The sequence below is a fragment of the Diabrotica virgifera genome, chromosome 4 (genome assembly GCF_917563875.1).
Source record: "Diabrotica virgifera virgifera chromosome 4, PGI_DIABVI_V3a".
NCBI classification, from domain to species: domain Eukaryota; kingdom Metazoa; phylum Arthropoda; class Insecta; order Coleoptera; family Chrysomelidae; genus Diabrotica; species Diabrotica virgifera.
In genome coordinates this window covers 237,748,004-237,760,900 of record NC_065446.1, presented here as the reverse complement: position 1 = coordinate 237,760,900, position 12,897 = coordinate 237,748,004, and the positions used below count along the sequence as shown (strand labels likewise).

Genomic DNA, 12,897 nt, shown 5'->3' with positions numbered 1-12,897 from the left:
GGCATAAATACTCAAACTGAGAAATAAAAAAGAAGAATTAATATTTGCGATACGTCAAATTATGAGAGTAAAATTTTCGGAATTTAAAATTAGGTAAATTTTTTATCCAACAATTATGGTTTTTAGAAGATTTATAACGTCTCGTCAGTTGAATTATGTTAGAACCTATTGCAACAAGAATGAGTAAGTAGATTTAACCTAAACTAAATGTTGCATTAATAGCAATTTTTGTAGATCAAAATCGCAGGATAAAGTCCCACAGGATGCCCCAGTCCTGACAATTCCCCAAAATTTCAGTAGGTTAGGGGATAATGGGACTTCGAAGACTATAAACGGGGAAGTTATGGCTAAAGACTGTGAAATTTTTAATGCCATAGGAGCAACAGAAGAGCTATTGAGTTATCTTGGGTAATGTTATTTATTTATTAGTTATCTTGGGTAATGTTATTTATTTATTCACTACTTATATCGATTCTTTAACACCTTGGCTGAGATATTTATAAACTTGACGTTAAGTGCGTTACGAGGCATATATGTCCCGTATACTCCATTTGCCACTGTGCGTTATGAGAAAGTCTACACAGCCAACTGTTAATCTTATGTGAGGTCGATTTGTTTCGTAACGCAGCCAAGGTGTTAAATACTTACCAGCCAAAGTTTTTACCTAAATTGAAAACCATGTCCTTTAATAAACAGTTTAATGTTTATAATCATTTTTATCAGAAAATATCATCATCAGTTAATGCTACAAGCTATAGCCCTTTGCAAGCCCTGGCCGTGCCTAAAAACATACTTCGATCCTTCCCTATCGAGTGTCTGCCTTCTCCATCCACTTAATATTTCTGCACATTGTCCAGATATCTGAGTTTAGGTCACACCACTCTTCTTCTGACTAGCCTCTTTCACATAGCTAACAAATCACTTTCATCCATCAGGATAAAGTGGCCCACCCATAAATAATTGTTTTAATATTTTAGGTCATTTTCACAACCGTGTTGATAAAATTTATCTCTGTGGAGACTTTAATATCAACTACTTAATTCAGAGCAATGAAAAACTTCGATTAGATGATCTTTTTCAATCGTTTGGTTTGTCTCTTAATATCCCAAATATACCAACACGTATTTTCATGAATAACAATAAAGTAACAAAAACAAAAATTGACTACATTGCTACTAATAATATCACTATGAATCATACTTGTCAAGTCAATCAACCCAATATGGGTGACCATCTTGCCATTATTTTTGACATTGTTGTAGGTCGTAATCAGGATAGGATGGAATCTAATATAAAACAGCAGTGTTTTAGGTGTTTAAATGATAATAATTTAGACATCCTAAAACAAGACTTAATGAGGATTGGTTTTTGCGAGGTATACAATGAAAGTAATATTAATAACGCTTTTATCGAATTTATGGATACTTTAAACTTTGCTATTACTTCAAACTGTCCCCTTAAAAGTAAAATAGGTAAGGACGTGCATAAAAGTAAAGGTTGGGTTGATCATGACATATATGCTAGGAGTAAACAATTAAAAAACCTATTTAATGAAGCTAAAAACTCTAATAATAGTAACATCTGGAATGAGTATAAAGCTACCAAGAAGGAATACAATAATCTTATTGCTGAAAAGAAAAGGGAATTCAATTATCTTCAAATTGTAAGTAGTAATAATAAACAAAAAACTATGTGGAGTATAGTAAATAAAACTATAGGGAGAAAGCAAAGTACTAATAAAATTAAACTCAAAATTGAAGACAAACTAATATCAGATGATAAAAATTTAGCTCAATATTTTGCATGCCATTTCAATGACAGAAATAATGCACTAAAAAATAGGCTTGACAATAACCCTCAAAACTGTACTTTATCACATAGGTGGACTATAGACAGTTTTGTTTATTTTCCAGTAACATCTGATGAGGTTCTTGATATTATTTGTGGTCTTAAAAATAAACATTCTTTTGGAAATGATGAATTAAACACAAGAATGATCAAACACATCAAGGATGTTATATCAGAACCGCTGGCATATTTAATTAACCTAGTATACAACACAGGTGAATTTCCTGAAAACCTAAAATTAAGTAAAATTGTTCCAGTATATAAAAAATCCGATCACACTTGTATTGATAATTATAGACCTATTTCTTTGTTAAATGTAATTTCAAAAATTTTTGAACGAGCTTACTACACTAGGATCATACAGTTTTTGGACAAAAATAATGCACTGTGTTCAGAACAGCATGGCTTTCGATCAGGAAGATCAACAGAGGGGGCTACTGAAGTATTTATGGAATCTGTCTATAGGCACCTTGATGATGGTCTTCTTGTAGTGGGTATCTTCTTTGATCTTTCCAGAGCATTCGACAGTCTTAAATTTGAATTTGTCCTTAACAAATTGTATGTCCACGGAATAAGAGGTAACATGTTAAATTTATTGAACTCATATCTTCTGGAGAGGAAATTCTATGTTGAATTAAACAAGGAAAGGTCAGACATCTTCAGTGTAGATGTAGGAGTGCCGCAGGGATCTGTGTTGGGACCACTGCTATTTCTTATTTTTGTCAATGACCTACCCGATCATATTACTCATGACCACATTGTAATGTACGCAGATGACTCATCTGTGATTGTATCAGCACATACATACGTAGAGCTTCAAAATAGAGTGTCAAGGGTTATCAGATTATTCCAAACATGGTGTACACAAAACTTGCTACAACTGAATATTGATAAAACATCGTATATACATTTTAGATGCAAACGAAATATGCCAGTTGTGTCTATTCCTGAAATTGTAAATATTCCAAACATAAAATTTTTAGGTGTATTCTTGGACCAGTTTATGAGTTGGGATGTTCACGTTGAATATGTTAATAAGAAACTAAATTGTTCATTCTATGCTTTAGTACAGTTGAAGAGAACACTCAGTATTAAGACTCTCATTAATGTATATTATTCTTTGGTTTATTGTCACCTTACTTATAATGTTACGTTATGGGGTAATTCCACAAAATCAGACACAGTGTTTATTAAACAGAAGAGAATTATTAGACTTATCTTCAATATTCCTTTTGGGCATACTTGTAAGCAAGTTTTCATTAATAACAATATCTTACCGTTGCCTTCCATATATATCTTGAAATCCATATTGTATATTAAGCATAATTTACATTCATTCAAGAGAAATTCTGATTTACATGCATACTCAACTAGGAATGCCAATCAGTTTGTTACTGTTGGTCACAAACTATCCAAATTTGAGAAGTCCACAGATTATGTGGGGGTCAGGCTATATAATCATCTTCCAAATGAAGTTAGATCTTTGCATCCGGTGAAATTCAAAAGAGTTGTGAAAAGTATACTATGTAAACATGCATTCTACAGTGTAGAAGAATACTTAGCAACTAGATTGCTGTTATGAGTTCTGTCTAATATTAATAATTTTCATATTTATCAATGTACATTATGTTAAATCTAAAATTTAAGTGTATGTATAGGTATTTGATTATGTGTCTGTGACTATATTGTGTTGTATATCTGACGTGTATATCCATCTTTATGATGGCAGCTGTAAAGCTATACCAATAAAGTATTCTATTCTATTCTATTCTTAGGCAATTTATTTTGATGGCTTTTACAATGTCTACATCACCAAAAATTCTATAGAGTTCGAATTTATATCACCTTCTCCACTGACCCTGTTCGTTAACTTCTCCATATAATATGGCCATCGATACATTTCAAAGATCTGTATTAACTCTTCGTCTTTAGTCGTCATTGTCTGTGTTTCTGGGTGTTGATCAGAAGTCCAATGTTTTCGCTGTGTTTTTAATATGTGTGTAAGTTTCAACTGCTTCATTTCAGGTTCCTCCAATAATCACGATATCATCAGCATAATATACCATTATTTGTATGCTACAGGTATATATCATAACCCCTTTATTTTATTCCTGAATTTCTCATAACTTTTTCTAATGCTAGGTTGAACAGGGTGCATGATAGCACATCTCTCTAGCACAGTCTTCTGTTAAATACCCAAATATAATAATTGTGGTCTATCAACAGTATCATAAGCAGCCTTAAAGTCTATGAAGATGTAATGGCAGTATATGTTGTACTCTGTCATTTTTTTGCTAATATTTGTTTGATGGATGATAATTTGAACAATGGTAGATCTGTTTTTCAAAAAGTCTCTTTGCTAACCATTAGGTTGTCAGAATACTGTGCCAGTTGTTCATAAGTATCTGGGACAAAATTTTGTATGCTGTATTAAGAAGTGAACTCCTTCAAAATTTGGAACAGTCAAGCATGTTTCCTTTTTGTGTATAGGCATAATAATTCCAGTACTCCTATCTTCTGGCAAGGCTTGTTCGTACCATATCTGTATTAATAGTTTATGAAAGGCAGTTACAAATGTTTGACCTCCACAATTAAATATTTCTGTGAGTAAATTGACTGCTCCAGGTGACTTGCTTCTGGCTAAAGACTGGATTGATTTTCTTATTTCTTCCAAAGTTGGTAGCTCAGTTTACTCCTGTTCTATAGTTTATTTTTAAACCAAGAGGAGTAAACTAAAAAGACAGATTCACACCCAAGAAAGTCACTAGAAAAATCACCAAATACATCTTCTTTTTTGGTCATGTCAACCTTTGACAGTAATCCATAAATATTATATTATATTATGTCGCTACAGAGTTCTAAAAACAACTGTTTTTATATAAAAGCAGACTAAAAATCTAAAAATTAAAGGAATAATGCAGAAAACACAAAAAATCGCAGATATAACTTAATGAACCTATGAAATGCCAGTAGTGTCAAAATTTCATAAATGTCATTATGTCAAAATTTGATAACAGTGGAGTAAACTTGCCTGAGGTTGGAACAATTACATACAAGCATTATGGTAAATTTGAATCACTCCTCTTGGTTTAAAAACAGACCATAGTTCCATATCATCTCTACCTTCAGGTCCTTCAGCTTTACTTTCTGCATACTTCTATTCTTTAGTTGAAAATAATAATTATTTTCATTTCATTCATTTATTCCATTGAGCCTTGACTTAGTTCACTTGTGGCTTGAAATTTTTTTCTTTTTGTGTTGTTAACTCATTTGTAAAATTTTCTGTGTTCATGTTCTCTATTTAAGTTTTCCATTTCTTCGAACTCTTTATTGATTTGTTGCTCCTTTTTCTGTTTGTGCCTTTGTTTTTCCTTCCTTATCTTTACTCCGTATTCTTCAACAGATAAAATGCCAAATAAAAATGAAGGTGGTAAAGAGTTTTAAAGTATGGTCATGTATTTTTATTGATAAATTATTTTGCAGCTTAGCTCGTGAACATGCTCATGAATCAGAACAGCGATATACAGATAAGTTAAAAAGAGTTCAGACAATAATTATAGATATTAGTACAGCCATCTCCAAATCAACTACCAATAAATCTGTAATCCCTACAGTTTACACCAAAGAATTAGAGGACTGGATACAAGAATATTCTAAACAATTACCTCCCCCTGAGCAGTATATAATTCCAGTAAGTATGTTTGGTAAATTTCCAAAATTTGTAAATATATCTGTAAAGAAATGAGAGTTTATTGGTTACACTTTTTATTTAACGTATTCAACACAATTAACAACTGAAATGGAACACAGACAACCTTTCTGCTTTGAAGTTGGGACTGTAATGAATAATGAATATTGTGTCTCGCAGGACACATTCGCGTGCTCTAGGCGGCGGTTAGACCCAAAACAGGTTTTGAATGAACTGGTATGCTTACATTTGAGTATAGCCATAAAAACGAATATTTGTACAAACAAAAAATAAATGGAAAACTAAACAATATCTCTAGTACGAAGAAAGAGACTCACTTTGTCTCAGATCAATTGGTTTTCACTAGCTCAGTTCGCTATAGCTTAACCAGGGAGTATATTAGCAAGACTAACTGCTGTTCCTCGTTCGCTTAATTTTATATCTGTTCAGGAGGCCACCTCTCTGTCTTCGCTGCTTCGGAGTGGGAAGTAGATCGAACATGCATTGTCTTCCATCGAAGAATCGAACCATGTGCGCCGTCGGTATGCACAGATCATTACAGGATAGAAGAGAGTGGTGGATGATAATATTTAGCTGGAATAGAATAGAAAAAAGCTTTATTGTCAGGATTTACAAGTTACAAATATAAATTGTCAATAGAGAGAATGTCTAGCTAAGGGCCTACAAGCCAGTAGTAGGCTAATTGATAATCTAATATTATTGTATGTTAGGTTTATGAATGAAGACTTATTATTATACCCTATTCCACGGACATACAACTGTGTTGAATTATCTCGACAACGAATATTTTATTGGGCAAAATATGAAGAACGAAAGTAAATTGCAAATTATATTGTTGTTTATGTTAATAATTATTAGAGCCATTTACTTTTGTACTACTTATGTTGCCCACTAAAATATTCGTTGTCGCGATAATCCAAAACAGTCGTATATTCGTGGAATCAACCATATAATCTCTACTGTATGTTTTAGGGTGGAGGGGTAGCAAGTGCCTCATTACACGTAGCCAGAGCTATTTGCAGGAAAACCGAACGAGTAATTGTGCCATTAGTACGGAAAGGTAGTCTAGACAAAGAAGCTCTCATTTACCTCAACCGACTGTCTGACTTCCTGTTTACGGCCTCTAGAATAGCGGCTAAACATGACCAACGAGCTGAGAGCATTTACATACCGAAACAAGACGAGAAAATCCAAGCACAGTAATTAGTATATATTTTTTATAATAAGATCGGCTGCCCGCTGTGTTCGTTTTGACAGCTTGATGTTAAAATACAATTTTATAATAAATTTTATATGTAATTATCGAATATTTATTAGGCAGAAATGGAATGATAGTTTGACATAAAGATCTTTTTACTGTTTATGGCAAAAATGTGTTCTTTGTGGCATCTCAATATGAATTAAAATTAAATTTGTTGTCGATATTGAATGAAAAATATGTATTACTCAATCGCTATATCAGGATAGTATCATGAATTTTTTCTAATATTCATCGTAAGTTAGTGGGTATTTCAATTCTATTTCAATGCTGTTCACTTCAACTTCAACCCCAGATCCAGGAGGAGAAACTTGCAAAAGTAGTTAGACTGCGGCTCTACCGACCCGTGAATTGAGACCGTGAACTAAGAAAATACGAACTATAAAACGAAGAGGAAAGTGATAATGGAGAAGAAGAGTTTGCACCTGTGGGACAAGTGACACAAGCGGGCTTATGTCACGTGAATGAACTAGAATACCTAGAGGATCAGTTATTCGCTAAAAAACGTTACAGGAAAATATATTTATCTGAAACGGCTAACAAGAGAAACAATAGAGATGGTAGTTGATGCGGCGTTGCCTAATCGATTATTATTTTAGAGCTTGGTTATGGTTATGGCCGTAACCAGACATCTCGTAACGCGACAATTCGTAACCGGACAAGTGGTAACGGACAACTCGTAATAGCGGCACTTCGTAACGGCGACAGTTCGTAACTATACAAATTCGTAACGTCAAAATTGAATTATTCTGTTTATTTTTGTCAACATGGATGGAAACTACATAACCGTTATTACAGTTATAATTGAAATTATGTTTATCAATTTAACGAATCGGTACTGGCTTAAACATGTTCATGTTCAACACATTTTATATTTCGTGTTTCAGAATTTATTAAAAGTCTTTAAACACAAACAAATTTTTAAGTACATACCTACAAACTTTTAACAATGTTTTTAAAAGTGTATCCCTCTTATTGTTCCTGAAATTTGCATATTTGCGGTGTGCAAGTACTCGGAAGGCATACGCGAAACGATCGTGCGCGAATAGCGGAGAAATATTGCAACTTTCTTAAATAATTCATATTGTCAATTGAAATTGTCAAATTGACATACATTTCATACCTATTGTCATTTAAGAAGAAAAATTATATATTGCTTCACAATATTGATATGATATGCAATTATTATACAAAGGTAAATTTAATTAATTGTATTTTGTTTGCAGTACTGCATTTTAATAACTAATTTTATTTACTACATACAATTGTTTACGTTTTAATAACATAACCTAAATCTTATTTTTTCTTCTTATTATTTTTTTTGGACTATGGCCTTGACAATTATCCAGTAACCAGGACCATATGATTGGCCAATATAATTAAAAGTGCGAATAAAAGTACAGAGCGAAGAAACCAGGTGTCGCTTTTCCGCATAGGCGTAACCAGGGGGGGGGTTTTGGGGGTTGTAACCCCCCCCCATTGGGATGTACTTTGAGCTCTATACGCTTAACACCATAGCCCTCAGAGACCTTCCAGTAGTTGTAACCCCCCCCTTTCAGGTAGTTGTAACCCCCCCTTAGGATCATCCTGGTTACGCCTATGCTTTTCCGAACTTGCACGGACCCAATATCTAGACAAAGGAATAATGAAATAATTCGTTAAGCCGCCAATCCGTCTTTAGACACAGTACCGGCGCTAGGGTATAAGGTGCCCGCCTGCAAAACTAGTATAGGCTCTCTTCTTCTTCTTCTTTTTTTTTAGAAGAAGAAGAAGAAGAACTAGTATAGGCGCCCTTCGATTTTCTTTAATTAGTATTTCTTATAACACCGTCAGAAAAAAGGCTCATTTTGGCGCCTCCCAAACAGGGGCGCCCGCCTGCAATGCATCCCTTGCAGGCCCGTTATCGCCGGCCCTGTTAGACACTCCCAAATTTCTAAGTAAACATTTTGTAAAGGAAAGATTATACAGTCGCTTATTAGAATACCTCTTATAGGAATATCCTGCTTTAAGGAATAGAAATTTGAGGCCCCGAAACGTCTAGCCACAAATGATTGGTTATTAGAATATCCCGGTTATATGAATACTTTTGTTTAGCACGAAGGCTATTCCAATAAGCAGGTTCGACTGTAATTACCTTATTAAATGCCTTAAAAATATGAAATGCCTTAAAAATGTTTATCCTGATAATGATTCGTTGAATTGATAAACATAATTTCATTTATAACTGTAATAACAGTTAGTTTCCACGTTAACAAAAATAAACAGAATAGTTCAATTTGTACGTTACGAATTTGTATGGTTACCAACTGTCGCTGTTACGAATTGTCCGTTACCAATTGTTCGGTTACGAACTGTCGTGGAACCGGTTATGGCGGTTATAAAGGGTGTCCCCGAAAATAGTGCGTTCCTTAAAGGTATAGGTAGAAGGCTTATAACATTTTTTTCTAAATGCAACCGTTTGGCTAAAAAACCAAAATACATTTTGGTATGCAAATTGAAATCTGACAACTATGTATACAAAAATCTAAACATAGACAATCACAATTCAAAAATAGTTGCAGCATTTTAGCCATAAGTATTTACATTAAACTTTCATAAAAATGAATACATACTTGCTTCTCGATTTACTGGATAGAATGACCTGGAAGGTTTCAGCTATTTGTGTAGAGTTATACATTCCATCAAATCCACGGATAAACGGGAGAGGCTGTATTTCCCAAAGAAATTGTTAACTTGAGATGCCATAAAGTTTGTGCAACTATCATTTAACCCTCAACTGGAGAGACCTCGTTTTAGCACACGAACAGAGACATGCCGTTTGACAGACTACCGTTTTTTAAGAAGATAATAACCACGTATACCAATTTTTTAAATTCATTTATGAATATAGTGCTGTATACGTATGTTGATTATAAGATACAATAAATAAATTTAAAGTATATTTAAAACTGGAAACATTATTGACAGTAACTCATATAAGCGCTTTCAAAAAAAAAAACATTTCTAATTCGGTTTCTCTGCGGATTCATATTCAAAAATGTCCCTTTTAAACAAACCTGAAGGGTGCCGGACGGAATTTTTGGGCAGAAATTGTTTAAAAAAATTTTTCAAACAAATACATAAGATCACCTTTTATTGCTCAAAAAAATATATTTTTAGGTTTTTTGGGCCATTCTAAACAAGAAAGGTATCTTGTGATTTTTCTCAAAAATTGACAGTTTTCGAGTTATAGGCGATTTAAAATCTAAAAAATGCGCATATTTAAATTAGTATTTTTAAGGGTGCCAATAACTTGGATTAAAGTTTAAACATTCCTTTTCAAGATTCCGAAGAGTGATCGGGTCTAACTTCAATTTAGACCGTAGTTTTTAATTGTTAATTATGCATGTCCATCCGATTTTTTGGTCGGTGCGGCGCGCTCTATTTCAAAAATCTCCTATTTTCCTCCGAAAAATATTTTTTCTAGATTCTTTGGGACATTCTAAATAAAATAAGTTTCTTGACATTTTTCTGAAAAGTTACTTTTTTTGTCATTTTTCGGATTTTAAATCGCTTATAACTTTAAAACTATTAACTTTTGAGAAAAATGTCAAGAAACTTATTGTCCCAAAGAATCTAGAAAAAATATTTTGGATACGCATAATTACCAATTAAAAAACTACGGTCTAAATTGAAGTTAGACCCGATCACTCTTCGGAATCTTGAAAAGGAATGTTTAAACTTTAATCCAAGTTATTGGCACCCTTAAAAATACTAATTTAAATATGAGTTTTTAAGCCTCGAAAATGCGTATTTTCCATGGACCTATAAATAAAGATCTTTTTTTATAGGTCCATGGTATTTTCGCATTTTCTAGATTTTTAATCGCCTATAACTCGAAAACTGTAAATTTTTGAGAAAAATCACAAGATACCTTTCTTGTTTAGAATGACCCAAAAAACCTAAAAATATAATTTTTGGAGCAATAAAAGGTGATCTTATGTATTTGTTTAAAAAAATTGTTTAAACAATTTCTGCTCAAAAATTCCGTCCAGCACCCTTAAGATTTGTTTAAATGGGACATTTTTCAATATGAATCCGCAGAGAAACCGAATTAGAAATGTTTTTCAGACGGGAGCGGTCTCACCACATGGACTATACAGAAAAAAAGGAAATATGTACTTCAAATATGTATTTTTAGGCGATAACAGACTGGTAAAAACTACATCTTTACAATAACTTTGCAAGGAGTGAATATTTCTTCCTTCCAAATTAGGCGACTGCTAAACAACCAATAATATTAGGTATATAATGAAGCGTGTTACCGGTAGGTGGAGCTGTTCGCAATAATATTTAGAATGTGTTTATGCTACAGCCTGTCAGACGGCACGTCTCTGGTTAAGGGTTAATGTCAAAATTCCTCATTAGATGTATGATTATCCGAATCTCCGGAATTTTTAGGTAAAATAGCTCAAATTAATTCGGCCATTTATATTTTAGCGACGAAGAAATCAAATATCAAAACAGTATATTGATCGAAAATCATTGAAAGTATTGGTTGTGTATTTTATACAAGGAACGCGCAGTATTTTTTGTTCTGCATTAAATTAAACTGAGAGCACAAAACGAGAAATACTATTTACATACTTGTTTTGATTTTTAAGATGTTAGTTTATGTAATCTTGTTAGAGTTGATTATATATAATTATACAATTTTCCTGCAATATTTGTTTTTTTATCATCATCAATCTGATACAAGCGGCATACCTTAGCATTGGGAAAGCAGAAAAAGAAAAGAGAGAGCACTGGTTTGAGGATGATTACAAAAGAATCCTAACACAGACGAACAACGCAAAAATAGAAAATATTTGTGGGCAATACGAAAAAAAGTAAAGAGCATTATAAAACTAAAAGGAGAGAAGCTAAATCATTATGCGAACAAAAGAAGAGAAAATTAGTTAAAAAAAACAACTAGAAATAATAGAAGATAACTACGTCCAAAAAGAAGTTAACATTTTTATTTATTTAATTTTTAATAAAAAAGACATGAGTGACACAAAATAAAAGCACAGTGTTTTGCAGAACAATGGTATGTTACTAGGAGATAAGACACAAAAATTAAAGGCCAAACAGAAATATAACAAATAACCAAAGAAGCAGAAAAGCAACAAGCAAGTTAAAATGTGGGAAAAAGTTGAATGCCAGCAGATATATTAAAAGTAGAAAAAGATACATGGCAGGGTCAATCCATGCCAAGTTGTTCAATATAAATTAAGTTGGTTGCTTGACTATTTTTTATTTTTCTACCTTTTAAACTTCAGTCTATAGAGGCTACAGAAATCCATTTTCTTAGAAAACATGGCTTCGCTCTTTAGCCAATATTTTCACTGAGGTTTGTCCTAGAACAATAAATCAAAAACCAAACTTTCGAAAAAAGTATGCTCTAAAAACGGCCTATATCATTATTTAATTTCAAACTACCCTTAAGGCCTTAAATTAACCTCAAAATTTGAAAAGGTAAACTGATAAAATTCCATTTTCAGCATTTTTTTAACAGCGTAAGGCAAGCCGATAATGGTTTGTAATTTTTTTCTGCAAGACATACGTACACCTGGTTCCAAAAAAAACTGATACGACTCTTGAAGCGTATTTTGTAGAAAATTGAGCAGTGTATTTTGAAGGATAAATACTTAATATTTACATACTGTCAATGTCACTGCCAAATCTTAAAATTTGTCAGATAGCTTATTCTGTTCCACGGTTATTATTATTATTAATCTTTATTATTAATACTTTCTCCGCAACTGAGGGTATCTTATCAACTGTATTGTTTTTAAACAATAGATGATAAAATAAAAATATTGACAGTTCAAAAATGTGAACATTATTGCATTGTGTGTGGCCTAAGTTTGGGCTGAAAACTGAAATGTATTACATTTTTACAAAATATCATGATTAAATAAATAAATATTTTACAAAATACATTTGGAATATGTTTAATTACGTAGACCAATTTTAACAGTTGTTTTTAATACAGATTTCAATCCTCTACAAATAGTTTCTAATGTCTTTTGATGTCAAATAATTAGGGAAGCTGGAATTC

At 32.7% G+C, this 12,897-nt stretch overlaps 1 protein-coding gene across 1 annotated transcript; it reads left to right on the top strand.

Annotated features, from left to right (window-relative positions):
- The first annotated feature begins 6 nt into the window (after positions 1–6).
- On the top strand, positions 7–11,518 carry LOC126883347 (corrinoid adenosyltransferase MMAB-like). Its single transcript, XM_050648799.1, has 5 exons — positions 7–183; positions 235–408; positions 5,332–5,539; positions 6,530–6,756; positions 11,295–11,518. The coding sequence occupies exons 1-5, from the start codon at positions 116–118 to the stop codon at positions 11,341–11,343; spliced, it is 726 nt and encodes a 241-aa protein (XP_050504756.1). The 5' UTR covers positions 7–115; the 3' UTR covers positions 11,344–11,518.
- Positions 11,519–12,897: the final 1,379 nt, after the last annotated feature.

Coding starts and splice junctions, on each gene's coding strand:
- LOC126883347 (XM_050648799.1), top strand. CDS start 116: ATGGTTTTTAGAAGATTTATAACGTCTCGTCAGTTGAATTATGTTAGA. Junction 184..234: donor ACCTATTGCAACAAGAATGA/GTAAGTAGATTT, acceptor CAATTTTTGTAG/ATCAAAATCGCAGGATAAAG. Junction 5,540..6,529: donor CTGAGCAGTATATAATTCCA/GTAAGTATGTTT, acceptor TGTATGTTTTAG/GGTGGAGGGGTAGCAAGTGC.